At 41.9% G+C, this 24,562-nt stretch overlaps 1 protein-coding gene across 3 annotated transcripts in view; it reads right to left on the minus strand.

The window, feature by feature from the left end:
- Positions 1-24,025, minus strand: part of kkv (hyaluronan synthase-like protein kkv) — a 33,217-nt gene extending 9,192 nt beyond the window's left edge. For 2 of the 3 annotated variants that reach the window (XM_065497098.1, XM_065497097.1), the window contains exons 1-2: positions 23,833-24,024; positions 2,197-2,289 (exon numbers count right to left, since the gene is read on the minus strand). In XM_065497098.1, coding sequence (XP_065353170.1) covers positions 2,197-2,288 — 92 coding nt within the window. In that variant the 5' untranslated portion in view covers position 2,289; positions 23,833-24,024. Of the gene's footprint in view, positions 1-2,196; positions 2,290-23,832 lie in introns of all 3 variants that reach the window. The other variant, XM_065497099.1, reaches the window with a different exon arrangement.
- Positions 24,026-24,562: the final 537 nt, after the last annotated feature.

Here is a 24,562-nt window from a genome sequence, read left to right on the forward strand (position 1 = left end):
CATATCTCAATTGAATGCGGTGAGAGACGCAGCACTTTAGATTGGTCATTAAGAATTTATTGCTTCTAATTATACTCTCGCATGGAATAGCTGGGAATTAATAGAAACAAAAGTTATGGTATCCGTAGGAGAAGAATTTGAGACGTTGTTGGGAAATTCTAAGAAGTATTTTTTGCGAAATAACGCAAAATCTGGACCAGTGAGACGCCTTCGCGAATACATATCTCCGCTCTAGGCTCCGCAAGAATGCGACCGACTAGCAAGAGGAAACGTGGACTTAATTAGACCCACTTTATCAAAGGCAGTAACAATGAAATGAAATCGTGGTTGGTTTGTTGTGCGGCAGCATTCCCATGCATATCTCGTCATAACTAAATGAACAAACACACCGCGGAGAGAATTTTTCGCACGTCTCTTTCAATTTGATCCAATTTGAATGGTGTAGCGCGCGTGTTTGTTCTGATGGCTAATTAAAGAGCTGCTATAGAATGCATTAACCTATATTGGAGAAAGCGTTTCTAGATCACGAGGGCGGAGATTATGCGCAGAGTCTAGCCGTCATGCGGAGCTTGCTCTTTTTTTATTTTGCTATCATTCCGTCACGATTGAGCAGCAGTAAAAGTACAATTTCACCTCCATCTCGAAGAAGCAGGAGCTCTCTAGCAGTTGTCCTTTGTTCGATTTTTTTACTTCATCTCTGCTTCAGCTTTTCACACTGAAATAAACGTGAATCGACCTGCAGCGCCTACTTCTCCATCCACGTAACGTGTGTAAAACATAATTATAATACGTTGCAGCAATTAGAGTGTGAATTCTTCGGAGCATTTGTTCGCGGATCATTTCACTTGCTCAACGCACCGCATTATTCCTAATTGAGTTTCGATCCCGTTAATTCAAGTCGTAAATTCAAGTTTATTGTGCAATCTGTGCAATGAATATGTAATAAATGTTTCGTTACTTTTCAAACGCGCTGCAATAAATTTTTACTTGAATCGAATCAAGCTTGCGCAAGCTCTCTGGCCACGCTAATCTGTTTTGGTTGGATAGAAAATATCATTTTGTTGGAAATAAATTAAGTACATACGCCAATAAAAACAGAAGGTAAAACCAATTAGATTCCATATTGTTGTCTTTTTTCTGAATGATGGATAATCACAATAAAAAATATGATCGTTTCAAAACTCTTTTCTTTATCGTTTAATTTTACCTAAAATGACTGTCCTTTTTTATTGAAAAAGCATTACACCATGATTAATCACAATATAATCGGTACTTTTAATATTCTTTCGCGTTTGCTGAATGATTGATGTCTTAACTTTTTTAACAACGCAGATGAAATTTATCTAACGAATTATTGGTGAGACTGCCAAAGTCACGCTTCATCAAAACTACGACCAATTCTATTTTTTACGACTCTCTTCGTCAAACTTTCCAATAAGATCGAATCAGAATGTACCTCATATTTCACTTTTCTCTATTGTTGCTATTTTGAAACCTACACTGCTGTTCCTCTAGCATCGTTCATTCGATCAGACTCGCTAACAAGATCCATTTACCGTTCAATCTCGAAACGCAGCAATAAAACTGTAATAGCTCCTTATACAGGCGCGTAAAAAAGAAATCGGCTAGATGAAGTCATGGTGCCGATCGGTTTAAATGTAGGCCTGCGCATAATGAGAAAATATCAGAGATGAAATTATTTTAAGATATATTAACGCAGCGAATCAATTGAACTGTGCGTACCGCACTTTCTTTCCACTTCCATTCAAATGAGTGACATGCGATAAAAGACATTCACTCATTCGTCTCAAATGTAATGGGAAACGCTCGCAAACACAATGCCGCGTGCGTTTTAGTCAGTTTATTTCCTCTCCAGAGAGGCGATAAGAGACGCGCGCGAGCGCCGTGTGCTACTTTCCTCGTCTTTCCTCAAAAACGTAGGATTGAATAACACTTTGTAATGCATAAAAAGCTGTCTCTCCTCTGTTTGACAAACGAAAGTTCCAACAGGAATAACTCAAGGGCCGTGCCGTTGAATTATTTTATCCAATTAATCGTTACAGTGGCGGCGAGGAAAGCGCCGCACAATTCGATCTCTACCCATTCTAAAATTCAAACACGCACTCGCCACAAGGGCTATCGACCTGATTCGAAAAAAATCAAAAGGATACTCATGTGTATTTCGGTTTAATTTACCTTCCGCTGTAGATGTCATTGTTTAACGGGGTGCTTTCGTCGTCGGAGAAGCTGCGGTCATTGTCCGTGGGCTCTCGGCGCACGGCCGCCATTCTGAAACCAAACAGGAAAATTTAATTGATTTACGACTCTTATATGCAATCGCGTGGACCTAGGGTTAAGTGCCTCTCTAACGTGTACAGGAACTAATTTTAATGGGAAGAAAGTAAGCGAAGGCTAGCGGTGTTTTACTTTTTCTAAATTTGATTTACAACCGCGAGGGTATGTAAAAGGAGATATCAAGCCGTTAAATCGTCAGCCGCCGAAAAATGAGTGGCCAGCCAAACTGACGAATTTAATCGACTGCATGAATGATGGCCAGCCCGGAAAATTGTATTTTTCGTCTTCGTTATCATGCTGTGGCCACCGGCCTTTTTTGGGGTCAGGCCAACACGGAGTCACACATATCCAACAAATTCTATTTTTAGAACGGAGTAGTTAATGTAGTTTCGGGACTTTTAGATTCAAAATTTCAGTTAGCTTGCGGGAAAAGTCAACTTTTTTCGTGCCATTTTATTGAAAATTCGAAAAAAATCAGTTTTAATCCAGGGGTTCTTAATAAAATATTTGATTTCCTAGATTATATTGTGTGAGCTTTGTGTAATTTCTTGGTCAATTTAGTTTTTTATGCTCCCAGGAGCAAAATTCCAGTAAAACGTTCTTTACACAGTAATTTTGTCTTAAATCAGTAAGTAAAAACTCTTTGGTGGCAAAAAATTAGGATTAAGAGCCAAATTTTTTTTTAAATATTATAAAATATTGGAGCGTAAGAGATAATTACTGTCACAAGACGCTTTATTTGTGGCCATTTTCGTTGGGGAACTTGGTTTTGGCCAAAAAAACTGGATTGTGTGATATTATTTACAAATGGTTATTACTAAACCGCTGAATTTTAATTTGCGGCTCAGTGCGGAGTGATATTACTTTGTAAAGGATCGATTTAGCTTTATTTTGCTTGTGCTGTTCGCCATTTCTTGCTTTTAAATCTTCATATTTAATGTATTTATTTTATTGATCGTTGCAAGAATAAACAAGAATATAAAATCAACTAAAAGTCGAGTAAAATCTGTGCTGTCCGTGAACGCAAAGCCTCTCCACTGAGCCGTTGGGTCAACAAACTAATGGAATCCGAGAGCATTAAATTGTGCAAAAGTGCACACAATGCGGCTCATCGTAGCCGGCGCAGGTTGCATTATCAGCCAGCATCTATTCGCGGTGAGATAGTTCATCGCTTGGCCAACGCATAAGAAAAAGAAGTCAGCGGGGAGCCGTCCGGCCTTTAGAGTCCCGTCATAAAAGCGCACATACTGCACGCCGGCCTCATGCATCCAGGAAGAGAGATAGACTTTAATGCACGCAAATATACATAAAGCGCGGGAATAATAAAATAAAAGGGAAAACGAGAGAAAAGCTCACGCAATCGGCTATTTATTCATGCACCGCAATGCGAGCCGGAGTCAATCACTCCACCCATAGGCCATTAACTCGATCTCGGCCGGGCTCATTTGCCATTCGTCAGGAGATGAAAAACGCGCGAGTCGTGACCGCGTGCTCGGACTTTTTCCGCCGCGCACACATAAATAATTCAATGACTCGTTGTTTATCAATTTACAATAAGAGAGCGCTTTATTCAAATATGTATTTTTGCGAGTTTGCTGGAATTAAAAGAGCAGGCGGTTTTTACTAATGCACAACTCGTGTTCGGCTGCGAGTGGGATTAAGTGGCAGACAGCACACGAGGACTGAACGAAACAGAGCAATGGAGCATGCCTTTAATTTATGGTGTCGTCGGTGATATGTCACATCCGCGTGTCACTCCTCCGGTGCGTCGGCTAAACAGTGTCCAGCCTCGAGATTTATTAGAGAAGGCGCGCGGGGGCAATCTCGCCGGCCTGGGATAAGGCTAGTGTTGCGTGACGCATTTGCTCACAAAACCGGACCGTTGAGAATGGATCCTGCGCCTGCAAGCGGATCATAGGGGGCAAAAAACTCTCTCTGCAAGTGTGAACGAAAGTGATTGATTGAAAGTGCGGCCATCCAACCTTTAAATTGAATGATTTGATTGTGAGTAACTTTCCGTAGAGTCACGTTCGCCGTATTTCGGGATCAACAGGATTTTCGATTATTTACCTCTGCCTTTCGACGCCTTTCACATTGGAAAAAAGTAAATGTGATATTTTTCACATCGACTTATGTTTTCATCGATCTTGGCGTCGTGAACACCGACATAATTGGCCATTATCAGAGGCATTAGAGCAGGCAACAGCAGCCGAGCCGAGTCAGAAATGAACCACCCACTCAACCACCCGCCCGCTGCTTATACACATATACTGTGAGAGTTATATGTGTTCTGTGCAGCGCAAGTTGACGTGGAGCGAAGGTCGTCCGGCGGCGGGTGAGCGTACCGGCGGCAGCTCAGGGCAATTTACGTATTGCAATTGCACCTTTCGTGGCGTACGGCCTTTTTATTTGCAAACGAGCGCGCAAGAAGGAATACAGAAACCAAGCGTTTTAACAGTTCCACGATTCCGTGCGAAAATTGCTTCACGGAAAGTGGCAATTATTCTTTTCATCATAATTATGAGTGATCTATACCCGAGGCTCGGGTGTCACTCTACGCGATGAAAGTGAAAAACGACTTGAGCTGGCGGAATGTGTCCCTCTCGCCGCTGCAGCAATCGCGGAAATGTATGCCCGCACGCGGTACACGCATACTCACTTTTCGAATTAATTGAAAGGCGAGTAGTGCAACAATATGGGATATGGGAGATGCCACCACAATCGAACATGGGAATGCTGGCGTCGGAATTAATTGCTCGCCTTGTTTTATGCCTTTTTCCAGGGGCAGCGATGTTCTTCGCGAGGAATCCGCTGTTCAGATGACGCCACTTTAACCGTCAAAAGCAATGCTCGCACGCGTGCAATGAATTTCTACACCGTGTTCTTTGGAACTGAACGACATTTCGTTTAGTACGAAAAACATGACGAGCAAAATGCCTTTCAAAAAGGGAATTATTGTTGTAATGCGGCATGTTCAGCAGTCAATTACCAGTCATTTTTTGCCATTAAAATTAAAACAATTTTTGCGATATTCTTTATAAAAATTGGCCTAATTTTTCTATTTAATATAATTAAATTTTACTCTAAAACTTTTAAAATGTCAGGTGTTTACGGGTAAAAATTAAATAATTAATCTTATATCTCTATCTACACTGATAAGTTTCAATCAACACACGATTTGCGGAAAAAATACTGTCCTCTTATTAGAGTTACTTATTTTTCAGACTAACAAGGCGAATTGTGTCATCTGTAGACAACAAACTCGTTCGCTTCTGCCGCATAAAAGGAATGAACATGCACGGAGAGATTTTATAACCGAGATTGGAGCGCGGCCAAATACGATGCAGCAAGAATAATTGACACTTTCTTGTCGGGGGCAGAAGCAATCGACCTATTTTCCAACCAACGCTCACACTATACGTGCATACACACAGTTGTAAAAAAGATAATCGCCGCTCCTTACTAATTATATGCACTTCGAGCATATCAATTAAGTGCACAGACGCGTTCCCAGAATCGTGTCTTTCATTCACTAGAAATAATTCGACGAGGCTTTGATGTGTTATTACGGATTTCGATTATTACGTGGAAAGGCCAAAAATTAAATAATGACACGCGGGGCGATCGTGCCTTCGTTCGAGTACAGTTAGAGGACCGCGCGGGAAATTATTCATTTCTGGCGGGATGCGCCACAAAGGCACACATTATTAAATTAGGCGCATGTTTTACGGACTAACCGACATCGCGGTGGCAACCGAGAATGTGTTTCGAATACAAAATGAGCCATTAAATTACACACTAAAGTGAGCGAGTGCACCCATGCACCCGAGTAAAGCGGCTTTTTAATGAGATCCTCAGCGGCCTCTTTGCTTGGGTGGTTAATGCGATCAGTTATTTTTCTTGTAATTTGAGTGCCTTAATGAAGACCAAAGCTCCAAAAAAGATTTTTATTGCATTCTGTCGCATGAGTCGCATCATTAAAAAACGACAAAACATCACAGAATCGACAGGAATCTTTATTTCGTTCGAATGATAATAGAGGAAAATTTAACTCCAACCTGAGAAAGTCACTCATTAAGAGAAAAAATTCAACTGATATCGGTGTTGCTTGTCACACAATGGCATCAGATTTTGTGAAATGTTTCAATGAAATAAGTAAACTTTTGAATAAATATAGTGGAAAAGAAATCAAAATGCTTGTAAAACACCCAAATAATTAAATCTGAAATCGTAGATTTTTCTTATAAAAAAGTTTAACGACTAAAAGTTTCATTAAGCTCAAATAATAATTTTCGCTTAATATGTATTTTGTTATTACTGTCTTGCAGAGTGGGCTGACTCAATTAGAAATTTTTCTATTCAATTACATTTAATGAAAATTTCAAATGTTTCCTCCCAGAATTATCACATTAAATAGAATAGTCTCGGAGGTGTGTAATTAGTGCGGAGTGAGAAAATCCATAATTATAGCGTTCAGTCATTAAACTCTCCGTAAGGGCGCTCGCTCACTTTACATAATAGAGAACAATGCAGGCGCGACTGAAAAGGCGCGCACGGCAAGTTTCAAAGAGATGTTATCCAAATGAAAAGGACGGTAAAATTACATTATTACACGCAGCAGCCTACTTGCTGTCCTTTTATTGAAAGTTGATTCTCCCAACCCTGGCCACGCTGCGTGGAATGCGCGTCAGGAGTAAAATATGATTTTACGAATACTGCAAGCCCGGCTCGGCGGAATAAGAAACGGGGCACAATATATGATAATAATTCAGTTCTACCGCCATAAAAGGCCACACAGCCGGTCATTTAAATGCATGTGATGATTTCCCGATGATTTACGCCATACACAGCCCCTTTGAATGCGCTCCGCCCGCCCGCCTCATGTCCGCTATAGGGGAATTTGTGAGCGTTTAGCTGTAAATTTATTTGCTTTTCAGGCAGCTACGGTAGCCACTGGCACTGCGGGTCGCGAGAGAAGATGCGCTCGCTGCTGCTGGCTGGACCATCTCTTTATTACAGCCTTTCACAGGCATCATTAATTACGTGTCGGGAGATGCCAACACATGCTGCAGTTCGAGAGATATCGTACACTCGAGTTTAACGAGCAGAAAATTGTATATTTTCCAGCACAGCATATATCTGTGCTTAAGATGGATGGCCTGCTTAAAGCCTCTAATTTCGTAGTTAAAAATTCTTTAATGAGCCGCAATTAAAATCAATTCAGAAATGGCCTAAGTCGTTATTAATCATTTTAAGTTTTATTGCTTTTTAATAGTGCCGCACTGATTACGAGAGTATCATACTCGAATCTGGAACATGGAGCATCATCTCTCTGGTTGCATAGACCAAATAATTAGCCCCTTGCAAGTGAGGCAACGATGGCTGTAAAGCAATATCAATCAGAGCACAATACACAAACATGACATACATCATGAAGACGGTTAACAATTGCCTTTTAGATGCTGAAGCCGGCGTAATTATACTTTATTGTGCGCGAGGCGTGATTCGCTCTTGCGACGTGTGCACATGATAAACTTTGCTCGACATTGTGTAACAGACCTGAGACTGGAGCTTGGAGCTGGACGGAAAAATATTGGTTTTAATATGAGCATGTTGCTGCTGCCGCTGGAGAGAATGAGAGTGAAAGGCGGATTTGTTATTGTGCGCGCGCGGTTGATCGTTATTGTTTTTTAGCCGACTGACTGACTTACTTTGCTAGGCCGTCGTTGAAATCACTCAGCCGGCCATTGTTAGATAATCTGAAGGGAAATTATCTCAAATGTATAGAATGCAATTTGGTAATGGTCTCGTTTCAAGGATTCTTTGCTTTTGTAAAGCTCGGCTGCAGTTTAAAACAACTCAATTAAATATAACTATCCAACTCTCACTCCTCAGTAGATGCAATTATTAATTATTATTACAGGGATAATTTTTCTCACTGGAGTGGACAGCACCAATATGTTGGACGTACTAAAAGTTAATAGGATTTTCTGAGTATTTTAATTTACCATTTGCGATTCGAGATGGTGTGATGGGCAAACAAAAGCCGAGCTCTCTTGGCAATTACACCGCCGCGTGGACTGAAATTGGAGCCAAGAGCTCTCCATCACGCGTCCTCCGCACCAATTCCGATTCGTACGGTGCGCTGTTGCACTTTTCAGCGGGCAAGGTCTCGACCGCGCGGCATTTGGTTCAACAACCCTCTTAAGGAAGGAGTCCAATTTAATCTACAGCGCTGGACGCATTGAAAGGCAAACACGAGCTGCTCCAAGAGTCACTCGCACGAGATGTGTTCGACTCAAACAGCTCAATCAAACACCAGCACCGCGAGTACAATACTCTGCTCTGGCCTTTTTTATTTCACTGAATTGAACACTGCTGCGCTGCTAGATGGGATTATTATTATTATTTTGAGACGTCCGAAGCACCTTTCTTCCGCACACAAAGCGACGAAGATTGGAAGTGGCTGCAATAGTTCATCCTGTATGCAGCTTTCCTCTTGATTAATGCATATCGCTCTGCTTGCGGCTTGGTCATTAGCATCAATCTTTTTGTGTGTTGCATAGTGTTGTAAAGCGAGAGCAATTGGACTGACGGACGCGGACGTTCCAAGGTAAATCGTGCTAGAGAAATTTATCGAACGCACGCGTGCCGAGTGCGTTTGTTTGCGTTAGATTTTGCGCAGGTCATTCTTCTGCAATCGTTTGAACTGATTGGTTTATTCCACTCAATATTGCTCATCTGCGTATTGCTGGAATTGCAAAACACTGAGTGTTATTGCGGTTTGAATAAATTGGAGGAAAACAAAGAGCAATAAAATATTGAAAGTAACAATTGCTTGAACCCACTTACTAAGTAAAGTTCTTTCTGTTTCATTATAGTTGAATGGATTTGTATTTTATCGTAGGCAAAAATTTGCCCTTCGTCGGCCTCCAAAGCACAAATGCGGTGTTCTGGGGCTTTTATTTTGTCGACACTCGAAGAACAAACATTCGAATCCCTGCGTGAAGGCTGCACATTTAATTGGTACAGAGACACTACCAAATACGCGAGTACTTTCGAAACAAACGTCGAAATAATAAATTTTGTCATGCTCGGCCGGCGTAAAGAAGTCGGCTTACGTCACAATGTACCAACGATCTCCGAATTCAAATGCCTGTATAGCGTGCAGTCGTGCTGCAGTGTGAGAAATGAGAAGTGCTTATCCGTCGCTCAAAAGCGCACTGTTGAAAAAAAGACGAGTTTTGAGCCTTGTTTGTTTTAAGAAAAACCTCAGAGTGGATACAATTCTAGTTTTGAGCAAGCTATTCTCATGGCCTTAGCAATTGAGATAAGCAACGACCTCTTCGAATAGTTTCGTCAAAATTATAAGAGTACACTTTTTTCAGAATGTATACAATTGTGAGCTGAGGACAACAATGGTAAAAAGATAGAAAAGGCGGCAGAGTCGAATCAAATAATAATGGAACCATAAATTAAAGCCAGCGTCCGAGGCAGAGATCGAGATGGGAATTCGAGAATGCGTGTAATCGGCCGCCGTGCTGTGCTGGGAAAATAATTGAAAGAAAAGTGCGCGAGGAAAGTGAACAGCCCCTGCCAGGGTTTGGTAAGCCACTCGATTCGAGCGTGTTCTTGACCTCCAATGCGGGTAAATTACCTTTGCCTCACCGCAGTGTGCGCTTCTGATTTTTCTCTCGGCTCTTGAGGGAATCAAGACGGCCACAAGAACACCGTGAGCTGTCGTCGCACCGCAGCCAGGGCCTTCTTTTTTAATTCACACCAGCTCGATAAAAACGTTTCTACTTAGAAATGTTCAATTGTCCGTTACCCTTTACAAGGATTGCAGAACCGGATTAAGTCAAAGCAAAAAGGCTCCTGTTTGGAGCAAGAACGTTCCATTTCCTATAAAGAGTAAAACGTAAATTTCGAAATATTTTTTTATTGCGACTACGTTGAGAATAAATCTCTTTTCAAGAAGAACACTGCTAACTAAGGAACATTCTAAATTTGGAGACACTTTAGCATTTCCTTAAATTAACCCTTTTGTGTCCATCCCTATACAGGTGCATAGCACTTGTGCAGCAGAGATGCGTGGCAACAATGGCAGTTTAATCCCGTAATCACTCCGCCTCAAAAATGCGTTGACCGTCTTCAATCATCATCATCATCACCGGTAATTTTGACGTTTCCATCAAACCACGTGCACGCATGCCTTAATAAAAAAATAAATCATATTTTCCTCTCCCAGTGCCACAACTGTACATCATCTCCTACTCTTTTCCTCACGGATTTCTGACGAAATAATGACGATAAAATGGGAAAACGTAAAATTAGACGGATTAGCCGAGAGTTTTCTTCTCGTCACGAACAATTAGTTTTCAGCGCCTTCCAACGCAGCCTTTCAAATTTTCACTCTGCGCGCGTTGGTTTCGATTTAAAATTCAGGAAGAATGCCTCCGCATCGCTAATTTTTTCCGTACTACACGTGGAATTGTTAATTTACTTAATAAGAGAGAATACACATACGTAACTTGTTATGCGGCTCATCGAGTCATGCACGAGTCTGCGAGAGTAAAATCTCTCCAACGTTCCCTGCGGCGCGTCATAATGTGTTTTGCAACCAGCGCGGAAAGAAAAAAGCACAAACTGTGCATGGCGAATTTCCTCGGATGCAGCAAGCAAGCGTGAAAATGTGGATTAAATTCTTTGCCCGGGCTCTGGCTTTACTATGACGTGCGGTGGTTTATGTGTCTTGGCCCAATACTGTTATAACACCGCGGCGTGCTCGGCGATTGGACTCGAGGAATGTTTTTCTTGGCGGCGTTTGTGAAAAGGCGATTACTTTCACTTAAAGCACTCAGGCAAACAGCGAGTTTAAAGGTTGTGAGAAACAATGCGAATAATTCTCAAATCACGCAGTAGCATTTGAATACAGTTAAATGTCAATAAAATCTGTGTTCAAATCGAATTAAAACATTCCCCGCTCGCTCCTCCATTTCACCTTGCACAAAAAACTAATTGTAATTCTGGTTTATTCATTTACGCTCCTCTCTTTTCTTTAGCTCATTAAAAAGTGATCTCATCGCCGATAGTGAGTTGAGATGTTTTGACAGGGAGAAAAACAAGGAAGTCTTCCCTACCTCTCGTTCACGCATGCAGGATAACGTAACGCACGGGTCACGAAGCGACGAAAGAAAGCACATTTCTGGCTGGACCTCAGTGAGAGTGGCATCTCTCTCATTAATTAGCGAGCCTCGGGAATTAGCATGCTAATCGCTTCTCGTTTTGCGCTAGAGTGTGAGAAAGAACGCGCTTACGACGGCCAAAATTAATAAAATACCCGTTGAACGTGACCGCTGCTGAGAAAAAAATGCTTCGTTTGCCAATGCTGCTGCGCAACGTGCATTTCATCCAGCAGCGACAGCGGCATTTGGTATGGAAATTGCCTGCTTGAGATAACAAAGCAGCGTGGTAAGGTCAAAAAATAATATAATCGTGGATGATAATTTCATGCCGGCCTTTGGGCATGGTTTCGCCAGCCAAAAGTCGTTTCTGTTAATGAATTCTTAAAGCTGCTGCTGCTGGAAGGGAAAGTTGAATTCGGACCGCCGCCACCCACCCACCTACTATTGAATGGTAATCACGACCAGCGTGAACAACAATAACAACAAGAAGTATGCACACTCGAGGCTCCAATGGTCCTCGTGATGGATCGAGTCAATGTCGCGCGGCGCAGCCGAGAAATGCACGACGCGCCAGGCGTTTTCTACTAATAACGAATTATTGTCATCACTGAATCAACAAATTACGAAGCCGAGTGACAATTCAATGGCCGCGGAGAGTGAGAGTTTTCTAATCTCCACTCTTGAATATGTGCATTACGGGCTGAATGGTATTCAGGCTGCCTTTGTTCGCAGCCAAGGACTTCTGATCCGAAATATCATTCTGTGTGTACATGCAAGTGTCGGTGTGAAAATTGGAATTTGTTTGCCAGGAGATTGACCCCTTCCTGTCGTGTATTTCCAAACTCTGGCGACGCGTTGGCTTAAAGTTTCAAGAAGAGCTTCTGTCAAGTGCTGTTGTCGGCCCATAAATTTTGATACGGCTTTTTGTTGATCAAGTGGCAGATTCCTCAGGATAAAAGAAATTCCTGCAAATGGCACTAATGCATCGAATAATCTTTAATCGGCTCGGTATTTTTGCCGGAAATGGGAAATTCTTGAGAGAGATAACTGCAGGGTCAACGGACATTATTTTCTGTTCTTGACTTCTTGAAAGCTTCTGCATTTGAACATTTTATGTTCGATATATCCCTCTTAGCGCCAATTAAAAATTGCAAATTGCACGGCGGCAATAATCTGTTTGCTCCGCACGTAGCGCTGCCATTCTTTACGCAATCGCAGAAATCAGCATGGTGTGTCACGAGTGGCCACGAAACAATGGGGTCCACTTTTTGCTTTGGCCATCTTTGGAGCAGTTGCGGTGACAGCCGGTGCAGATTATCGTGCGACAACTTGGCTTTTTGCTCGGATTTCATGAGGCCAAACTGGTTTCACCTTCCGAGATTCACTCGCCGCAGCACTTTATTGTATTCCCTCCTTTCGCATGGACGTATACGTATCACTCGCACAGCCGGGGTGAAATTGCGTCTGATTGAAAGAGAAGCTGGAGCCGCCGCTGATTAAAGGCAGACGCCCTTGAAAAGAACCTGGTTAGAAAAGTGTCAGCCAGCGTTCGGTTTTGCGTTGAGACTGGCCATCTGATGGCAGATTTATAGCGACCACTCTCGATTTTAACTTCCTACAGTGGCCGAGGTGAACCATATTTTTCTCGACCGCCGATAATTGAGTCTGACTGAAAGAGGGTCTTACTTTGCGCACGAGGTAAAAGCAACACACATTCTCATTACGCATGCAAAAAACTCGCCAGGATGTCCGCGAGCGGCCGTTTCATTTTGCAATGCAATGTGAAATGAGCTCAACTTATTTATTCCGAAGGCGATCGCCGAATTGGGTTTTACTTCTGGTTAGCGACAAGGGCTTCAGAATTTTGGCATACTTCCGCTACTTATAAACATCTTATATTTCACAGAGAACCTTTTCAAAGTGTATAGACATAAAGAAGGACGACATTCTTTTCTTCTTTAAGTGTGGGCATGACTCGCGACATAAAGTAGGCCATAAATTCTTGACCACCCAAATCTAGATCTGCCTATGATGGGGATGATCACTCTGAGATCGGTCCTAAAAGGAAGGCTAGCATATACTCAACACAATTTATTGCTGGCCATTAAATAAACATAAGTGTCATAGAAACAATAAAATCTTTTAGCGAAAACCTATCAAAATAATATATCGAATCATAAGAGTCCTGGGAATATAACAGCCTTGGTGTCAAGTCAGGCCATAACTCTTGATTGACATGTTTGTAGCTTATAATCCGAAATTAAATATTAGGGCACATCCCTGGTGTTCCAAGGTGACAACGGCAAAGGTTAAGCCATGCCCGGAATCGAACGCACAAATAGACAGCCTATATATAGGAACCGCTAAAATTCATCCGGTGCAATTATGCCTGACGCGCCGGCTGAAAGTAAGAGTGTTGAGGAGATTTCAAGCAAAAGGGCGTCGGATGTTGGAGGTCACTTGGGTGTGGCCAGCCTGCACCCGGCTCCACCCAAGGCTGTCCAGCAGGGGCCACTTCTTTATTGATGCCACAATTAATTCCGCACTCGACGCCGTGGTGATCGTGAGTTTTTCGTATCTCAAGCTCCGTATCGCGAGAAGAATAATGTGTAGCAAAAAGAAAGACAACAAACTTCTATTATATGAAAGCTCTCGCCGGTTCCGTGTGCCGATCCCGACGATGACGCTCAGGCGCGTTTGTTTTTTATTCAAGGCGACCGTACGCTCTAATTGCATTCCCCTTGTCAACTTTTCGCACTTGGCGCGTTTAATTCACCTCGCTTCGCTGCATACAGAGTGGAGATTAATTTAAATGAGATGCGTCAGCCATAAACATTATTTGGAACGTTAAAAAATCAACTAAAATATGAGAGTAACTTTTCATTGACTTCAATTTAGTTCCATCGTCAATAAAAATAGGGACCAAGTAAAGTAGCATTCAAATTACTTTTTAAATTTTAACTGAATTGTTTTATAAATCTAAAATTTGGCTGTCTAAATCAATTGGACTTATTCGTCGCTCACAAGTTATAAATTATTTGTTCTCATTTTTTCGCACGATTTTTGCACTTGTTGCGTGCTGCACTCATTAAAAGTTCAACAATCTGCTCACAACCGCGATGAAAGAAGTGTGGCACATTTTTCACGCCGAGTGAAGATGCGCATGCTGTTTGTCCGCAATTAGCATAACAGCACTTCAGTGCCTCTAAGGCATTAATTATTCTGCATGAGTGCAGAAGGTGTGCAAAAGGAGCGATCAACGGAGTGATTTGAGCGGAAGCTTTTGATCAAGTCAGCCGAGACAGCTGAAAAATCTGCATTTGAGCGGAAAAACGAGAGCCGCAATTTCAAGGATTGGTTTGTCCTTGCCTTTTGGTCGAAATCAGCCTCGCGCTCGACTTGTTTTCAAGCAGCATCCGCGGCCTGTCGTGATGTCTTAGAGACGGATCCAACCTTCGATTATTTGGCTGCTCACACTGGTCGCGTTTTGAGGCAAAGGCCGAGATTGCTACCATAAATAGCTGTACCCTTGTTTTCATCGATAATTTAATATTTCGCGCCCAATAAACCTGGATATTCATGAAATGGCAATCAAGCTACCTTGGCTTTTTCACTGTGTTTCTTATTTACTTCAAAAAGCTGGCCCGTGGGCTAGTCGAGGCATTGAGACAGAACAATAAAACACGAAAGTTCAATTTCCCATGCTCACTTGGGTTACCAATTAAGGAGGCGAATTTCTCTTCCTGGTGGACACAATGCATGGACAAACAAAACATCGCCGACGCCTAGCACACTTATTTTTATCAGCTCAACCCGCGACGCGACGCTGGAGGAAGGAAGTCGGACACTTTCTTTCTAATTTGGCAAGTTAATTCGAATTAAGTAAGTGGCATCCCGCTGCTGATTCATTTCAATGCGCAGCTTTCCTCTCTCCACACGCTTCTTTAAAAAGGCGCCGAGAGAGTGATTGTCGCTTCAGTTATGTAAGCTTGGCGCAATTCTGTGCAATGCCGCTCGGTAAAAGTTTGCTATTAGATGAGTTAGTCTTTTACGGCATTAAAATCTTTTAAACAGGTTGACTCTCAGCTCTCCAAATGATGTTAATTTGGGCAGCTTGGCCACAATAGAAAAACTTTATCTTTAATATTATTTATTAAATTTTTATTTAACTTTTCGCCCCTATTTTGAGAAATTTATCTTTCCTTATATTCTATTTTGCCCTTTGATTTATTAAATAAATGATATATCTTCTTCTTCTTCTTAATTTTTAAAACTCAAAATAATGACCTTGCATTAAGAGCAGTAGTTGTAATGAGCAATAAATTTTATTTCCGCATGGTGACTTGGTGACTTAATCGCAGTGTGTGGGTTGAGCAAGCAAATTGACCAGCAGTTCATATTTTAGCTGCAAGTAAAGCACTACCTTTCGTCACCCACTCGAGCAATTTGCAAAATCCATTATTCGCAGAGAGCAAGAACGTGAGTCATGTGTGCCGATAAAAATCAAACGGCGCCCACTCATTCAACAATTTCTAAAAAGAGTCATCATAAGGCTAGCCTTGCAAATTCCCCTTCAGCATCCTTTTCCCATTCAAATCCGTGATTACTCGTCGTCAGTCAGACGCTGCGCCGAGCAGAAATCACGTCTGGCTCTGAATAAATACGAACATTATGAAATTACTGTTTCGTGGACGATTTTCTTACGCTTGCAAGGTGTGCATCGGCCTTCACGTGCTAAAAACCGATCCATCTCTTTCTCTTTTCACTACTTCTTCTTCTCTCGTCAGCTGGAGCGGAGAGAGAGAAAAAGCAGCAGAAAATTTCGTTCGATATGTAGGTCTGGCGGTCACCGTTACAAACTCGACGGATTCACAATCGCGCGCGCGGCTCCAACACAACTCGCGTGTTTGCTTCTAGGAAAGGAATTCCATTTGATGATGCGAGGATGGATTCGTGGATGTGCCCGCATTGGTAGAAGGATTAATATTTTATATGCACCTCCCTGGCATGGCAGGTGTTATGATTCACTTTTTTATGGACCTGAACAGTAAAATTTTTATTGGGATAATGTTGTGGTATTTAATATGGAATCAGGTTAAGACCGTCTTTCTAGCCGCCAGCACTTCAAGAACGTCTTGGCAAAAAATATCTTGATCAAGAAAAAGGTTTGTGGAATTATTGCTACAAAAAAACCTGGTCCATTAAATAAAATATTTATCCTTCAAGTCAGGGAATCAATTCATGGTGTTTTATGATGTAACTCCCAAGATAAATTTGAATGAGAATTGCCGGAAGTTGCATTAAATTGTTCTGGGGGAATAGAAAAATAGTAAGTTGGTCATAGTTGCAATTGTGGTTCAAGTAATGCTTCCTAAATGAAACTTAAACGCCTGCGTATTGCACAACGCTTAGGCTTAATCGGTGCATAAGTGTAGCATGCGTGCAAAATTTGTCGCGAGAAATCACAAACAGTTATGTCACACTAATTCTTAATCGCGAGTCGACGGTGCCGAGCTAAAAAGTAAGCGATCATTGTTGTTAAATCGCATCACGTCGCACGGCAGCTTGAATCAGCAATTCCAGCAGCGCCCCGCGTGACTTCAACTTCTTGCGCGGGATTGGAAATTTTCCAAAGCTCTTCCTCCTCTGGCTCGACGTGCTTGTGAAAAAGTCGCAGGCCAATAATAACTGCGCTTGAATTCCAATAACGTATAAAACGGCTCAAAATAAATAAGGCCGTGAGTGATGTTGCGACTCAACTGATAACGCCAGGATTCAGGAGAACACACAAGACGTTTTTTGTCAATGTTTTCTTATTTAATATTTCAGTGGCGGGTTAGTAAAATAGTCTTTTGAATTTATTCCAAGAATTAAAATTTGCATTTACCAGTGTAATAGCTATATTGTTTACAAAAATTTAGCTTGTTAAAATCTCCGAAGCTAACACAAACCAAAATTGGAAGGGAGCTTTCTTTTACAACATACAAATGCTCACGAGTCTCGCTTGTCACGGTTTTCATAAATTAATTTGCAAAAAGTGACCTTTCACTTCTGATGCGAGTTAGGACTGTGTTTGCAAACGCTGTGACAAGCAAATCAATTCCTACCATTTTCTCAGCTGCTATAAAAACTTACCCTCAAGCAGCATAATTAAGTGAATTCGTTTGTGGTTTAATTAAATTCCGTATTTTGCTTTGCATGTTGCACGCTGTTTTCATAAATCAATTTTTGATCAATCAATTTTCTAGTTAATTTAAAAGAAGTAATATAAACGTCAAATTAAATTCTGCATGATCCCCAGTTCTCTCAGTGAATGGATTGACGGTTACAACTTCAAGTTCTGATTTGAAATGCCATTATTCCAACGTACATAAATGGAAGAGTAATAAATTAAATATTTTGCACTTTTAAGGGCATGGTGGGTGTTGGAGATAAATTTCCTTAATATATTTGCATCATAAGTGAGCCAAAATAAACAATTTTTCACTTTGGCCATCATTTTCCAGCAACAAAACAAGGGGTTCGACATCTGGTGAGCTATAATTTTCTCCTTTTACGGCTTCGATTCCTTCGGCCGTGTCAAAAATTGTTTTATGGAGCATTGGAGCGCACAGCATCCCGACGCAGTTATGCAAAGAAGCCCCAGATTCGGTCGCAGGCGTGCTTCATTAAAAACGGAGAGGCTTTGCTGGCGGCGCGACATGATTGGCTTATTACCTCGGATAACGCACTAACCCAGATCGTGAAAATTGCGGCACAATGCATGCAAATCGCTCGCTTTTCTGTCGCAACCTGAGCCAAAGCAGCGAACACCGAGAGAGGATGTTGCACTTTTCGAAAATGCAAATAAGCGCGCTTAATCGCATCTCCTGTGTGCTGGTCGAGCACACACAACAATGCACTCATACTCGATCCCGTCGACACACACACACGTTTGTCTGAGAAACAATAAAGAAATCCGATCCGCTGCCTTATCGCGGCGTAATATCTTAATTCATGGCGAGGTGCATCAATCTCGGCGCGCCGCGGTTGCAGCATCTGACCAGTCTCCATTTCACAGGCCATTCTTCTCAATTTGGATTGCTCTCGGAGGTGAGGGTCCGATGCCCTGCTTCAGATTAATGACAATGCCTCCGCGTGAAATATTATGCAGCACAGAGGCTGGCTGGATGTGTTAGGAGCCCAGCATGAAATAAAAGCGTCGGGACGAAGCCGAGGAGCCGAGTCGAAGAGCAAGAAATTCTCGGAAATTCAGTAGCCGGGCGACTCTAATTACATGGATTTAATTAGTGCCAGTATCACGACAACGAATGAAGACTGGAGATAACTTCTTGAGGACGGTTGTTTTAATTAGCAGCAGCAGCGTAAGAAAAACTTTCAAACGTTATGCAAATTAAGAGGACAGGCTCGGCTTTTATTACCACCAACCTTTGGCCTTTTCGAGTAAAGAGTGCTGGTGCCTGGTGCACGGATCATCTATAAATCTTGCGCTGAGCGCGTAAAATAATTTAATGCAATTCCATGAGATTCGAGGAGGGGCATGAATTAATGGCTTCACCAAAAAGTGAGTCGGCCAAATTAGCTAGAGTTGCAGGCCCCCCGGCATCAAACGCCCAATTTCTGAGGAGAAACGAGCGTGTGCTAGTGACTGGTGTTGGATTTTGAAAACGAGTCCTCGAGGCACACAGTGCGTCACCATTATTTCGCCTTTAACATCGACCGGTCGGAGCAGCTCTATATCTTTAAAGAAAAGGTCTCGTGTGAATATGTTTGTTTTCTGAGCATTCACTTCAAGAGCCGCATAATTTAATTAAAAGACAATAGCTCAGTTTCGCAATCGGCGTCGGAGAAAAGTGAGGAAGCGTGTAAATTATGAATGCCCGCCTCAGTCAGATTAGATGCAATTTGGATTTTCGTACTTGAAACCCCTCTGACCTTTGAAGATAAATAAATTCACGTTGGGCAACTCGCGCAAACACTGTCTACTGGCGTGCAGAAAGGCATATTATACGGCCGTGACCGAGTGCATTCATTGTGCATACACCAACCGCCGATTCTCATGATAGCACAAAGCAGACAGAATAGATGCGTTTCAATGCGTGGAATTAAGGACGGACGCGTATCATGAGAAGTGTTATATCTGCGGCTTTTTTCACGCACCAGGACAGGCCGAGTCATAAATTGGAGTGATTTTACATGCTCCTGAGTGCTGAGCCGTGTGGCGCGCGTGCGACTTTGATTATTTATAACGCGAGAGCGCAAAATGAGGAAGATCACACGAGTGGAGCATCAGCCCGAGAAAATGTCGCAGAAAGTTCTCAGAAGCAAGTTTAAACGCTCTATAAATGTCAGGATGTGATGTTACATGCAATATCAAGTTTGCCAATGCATCAAGGAATAACGTCATCCAAGAGTGGAGGCAAATCCATTTTTCTTCAGCAATTCTCAGGACAGGATTCAAACGTTTTCTTGCTTTGCTGAGGAATAAAAAAGTAATTTTCATTGGAACAAAGCTATCTGTAAAGCACCGGTTGAAAGTTTTACCCGGTTAATGCCTCAACTTCTGGAAATGAAATGCAACGAGAGAATCATTATAATTACCGCGTTTAAAGTTAATTGCCGTGTTTCAGGAGGCAAGTAAAAAATGAGGGCGGTTTCAGTCACGATTATTCTCTCTTTCAGCAAAAATTCACCTGGCGCGTTCGTCTGACTAAAGTGACTGTATTATCTGCAAAGTGTGTGCATCTTCATTTGACTCGCATTGTTCTCTTCTCTTTCTCCCATAATTCTTCCGCCGTGTTGGAAACATAAAAGTAAATTGGGCAAAAGTAGCTCACAAAACGAGCCGGCAAATTCAGGCCGAAACGCGTGTGTTTTGCATCCGAGTGGCGTAATTGGCGCAATAAAAAATGTATTTCACGGTCCACCGGCGCAATCGGCGGAAACGGAAGATAATCGAGAGCATCTGAAGCTTTTCGGTGGCGAAAAATCCATTCTGTCCGCTCGGCAGGTGGATTCGATCGTAAGCTCTCATTACGAGAGACGAGTTTGGCCGCGCACACATAAACACTTTACACACTGGCCTACTTTCTCGCCACTCGCACGGCAACTTAAGAACTTGATTCGCCTGCTTGCCGTCTTTTGCCTGCCTTTTCCATTGCGCGCGCCTCTCTCGCGCTTCCTGTTCTTATACTGACCTAGTCCATTGGCCAGATGCCGCGACTTGAAATTGTCTTGTTGCTGACGAGGCCGATCCATTTAGTTTTTAGATAAGTATCAGCCTACGCTTGGTTTTAGCTTTTGACACCTGCTGCTCGAAAGTCGAATTTTTTTGCCAAGATGGTTCCTATATATTATAGAGAGTGAATTTAGGTTTAGAAATGTCACTCGACTGTATGTTCTCCTTTTCAATCAGCGGAGCAGCTGACATTTGGCACAGAGCACGGCGAGAAGAATGTTAAAGCGTCAACTGAAGGAATTCTGCTCATATAGAGTGACACACCCTGAAAGTATTGAAGGTTCTCCACCAAGAATTTCCCCCTTCGGAAACAGTTTCACGAGCATTTTCCTTTTGCAAAGGTCAAATACGATTACCTGGATTTTACAGCGCGGTTAACCTCTCTCATCAAAGTACAGATCGCATTTCGTGCAACAATGTTGGCTCCTTTTCCTTCCCGAGTTGCCCATGATGCAACTTAAGTGAATGCTGGGGAATTTGAATGAAAAAAGCAGACGTCGTTTCATTTCAAAGGTTTCCTCTACTGTTTTAGTACCGATTTCAGAAAAGAGCTATCTGCAAAAGAAGGTGAATAATCAGCATTTTAGTCCTTTTCACCAGTTCATACCAAATTAGCAATGAACGTTTTTCTTAGTAAGAGCCCCGTTAACATTCTTCTTTGAATGTAATGAACCCTGCTTTTGAGGCACACGCTAATTTAAATAAACAACAAAAACAAAGCAATATATAAATTTTTATGCATGATAATCTTTTCAAAGTCAGATTTTTAATGATTTTGATGAGTTCAATAACCATGGAATTTTTAAAATTTCAGTAGAGATCTTCAAGCTCTCCAATATTCGGTAAGCCAGATTTCCTCACAGCTCTTCATCAAATAACATTTTTTGCTTTCTTTGCAGCTTCGAATCTGTTGTAAATAATCCCATAAGTCAAATTTAAAAATGAAACCCCTCTATATAAAATTGTGAAATTATTGTTCAAAAGATAGTTACTCATAAAGATAATTCATAGTTTTTAATTGACCATCTCAATATTTTTGCTAATTAAAAGAGAAAGGAAACACACATTCAGATGCGCTTTGCAGGACAGGAAAAGCGCAATCAACGAATTTAATTTTTCGTCGGGCGGAGTAACGAGCAATTAACTGTAATTTGCAGAGTCGGTTTTGCATGTAGTGAAAGGGACACGTTTAGCCGTTCATTCGCGCGCAGGTATATCAGCCTCTGGCCGAGGGAGACCGTGTTCCTTCGCAGACTTCATGCTGCGCTCGCTCACTTTCTTCGCTGAAAGTAGCGCCGTGGCGAGGTGTTGTGACGCAATGGCCGGCAATTCTGCTCTCTTGACCCTAAACCCACTCTTGACATTTTTACTCTCGTTGAGCTGATACGATATTGCCTAGTCCGCTCATTTTGAGACTGCTCACAGGTCAGCTTCGGTTTTTTAACAAATTAACTCCACTAATGACGATGAACTCAAATTGCTATCCACGCGGTGGGATCCAGCTTCGGAGTCCTGTAATTCTGTCTACGCGCTTTAACGCTTTTCTCACGAATTTCAATTCTTCATCGTACACCGCGGTCACTATTATTTATAGCTTCATTTCGGGAGAAAGGAGCAGTGTGTGTTTGGAATGCGAAACCACTTGGAATGCTTTTAAAAGCATAATTTTGTAGAAATAATTGAATAAAATTTGACGAGCGTGTGTTTGGCCCCTATGGCATACACAAGAACAGGTTCGATTTTCGAATGAAAACTACACCTCGAAATGTCTAATTATTCACCAGGTCCTGTTCGTTCAGAAACGAGAAGATAGTTATTCCAAGAAAGACAAAACCCAAACATTGTTTAGCTTGGGATATAATAACAGAGACTCACGCGGTTTATTGACTCTGGACACACATGCAGTGTGAAATGCGAGCGTCGAAGTCTCTGCCGTTCGTGTGCAGCATCCTATCTCAAACACAATCAAAAGTGCTAAATCGCTGGCCAAACAAAATGCACCTCAAGGTGCACACAATTTATGGATGGAAAAGCAGCCCTAGTATTATTAAATCAGGCGCTCTTGACGTGCATAATAACGGAGAATTAAATCTCTCATTGCACGTTCATGCACTCTGTCATTATTTCTGACTTCTCTGACATCGGTGCTGCCGCGCGCCGCAGCTTTTGTTGTGCGCGCAACATGGGTGAAATTGTTTTCTCACTCACACGCGGCCAACTCTGTGTTTGGTGTGCAAAAATTTGCAATCGAACAGGTTTTATTCTGCCGCCGCAATTGATTGTTGTTGCGCTGCTCGGTATAGGCAGTGAGGTGTGATTTTTATCGACTTTCACTGCCGCTGTGTGAAAAGACTTAGGCTGCATTATTATTATTTTTTGCCCTTCGCGACTGGTTAGGAAACGCACGAGGAAAAGATGCGAGAGCAGATCGAGATCCTAAGCAGGAAATTTTTCATAAATTTAACCACTATGCTTGCAGCGCAGTTTGGGTGTGTGGATTCAGCGACTAAAAAGGAGAGGCGAGATATTTGTTGCGAGTCCAAAACGCACGTGGGTTTGAGTCGAGACGGGTTACTGCAGGCCGAAACTGAGAGTGTGCGAGATGTAAAATGGGTAAATAATAAATCAAAAAAGGTGACACGGAAAGTCTGAACACTAAATCTTCAAGCAATCATTTTTCTTGTACAAATAATATTTCTCAGATTTTAATATACCGATGACTTAAGTGCAAAAAGTTAAAAAATATTTATCAAAAGTTTTTCCACGAACATTGATATTCTACTTTTTTAAAAATGAAATGTTTTTGAACGGATCGTTGAAATAAGAAATAGAAAAGAAGAGCTATTTTAATTTCCTAGCAAAAAATCTCTTGTAGTTGGTAGCATTTTTCCCAGGACAACTCTTGTTGATTAAAAGTGTTTTTAATATTTTATCAACTCGCGGAAAGTATTGCAAAAAATATAAATGACCGAGCGTGCAATAGGCAATTTTTCTGTTGATTGTATTTTTTATTTGACTCTCTCTTTTCTCATTTAGGATTGAAAAAATAAATAAGTCCAGCTGGGGTTATCGCTAAGTAAGATAAAACAGCTCCAAAATCACGAGTGTGCCTACCTTGTATCTGTGCGGTGCAGAAAAGATGATGACGATGTTGCACTCAATAAATCCTAGTGCCGACCAGCATGCTGCACTTCGCGCGATTCGGGTAAACTGGCACACGCACCGCTCACTCCGCCGAGCCGAGGACCCAATTAAACCGCCGTGCTGCTCAGCGAGGCACTGTGTGCGATCTCTCGAAGGCTCACTTCTCTCGGCGCACTCGCGCCTTCCACCTCGAGAGATCAGCCGGTCGGTCGCCCCTCTCTCCTTTCCCCGGCCACGAGAAATTGGCCGCGGATAGTTTGTCGGTTACTGTTCGTACCACTCCTCTATTCTGCCATTCGAATTATAAATTCATGCAAAGAATAGGAAGTGGCGAGCACGGAAATCGAACAAGAAGTTTTATTAGCAAAAGTGCAAAGACCTTCGTTTGAGTAACGCCTGCTCGTGCGATGAAACAACAATATTGCATATTGTGAAATTACATTTAAGTTACTTTTTGCTTCTGATCTTGAACATCAGATGAACGAGCTGACTGACTCTTTTCTTGATAAGTTTGCTGTATTTTTGTTGTTTCCTTATAAATATTTTTCTTCCTTTTTAAATTGATTGAACCTCCAGAAAAAAATCAGCATTGATGCAGCATTAACTAAACATAATATTTCACTAAACTTTTAATTCGATTGTGTCATTTTATCATCATTTCTTTAATTTAAATTAATTATTTTAATTTCCTAATTTTTGG

The sequence above is a fragment of the Cloeon dipterum genome, chromosome 1 (genome assembly GCF_949628265.1).
Source record: "Cloeon dipterum chromosome 1, ieCloDipt1.1, whole genome shotgun sequence".
Taxonomy (NCBI): Eukaryota; Metazoa; Arthropoda; class Insecta; order Ephemeroptera; family Baetidae; genus Cloeon; species Cloeon dipterum.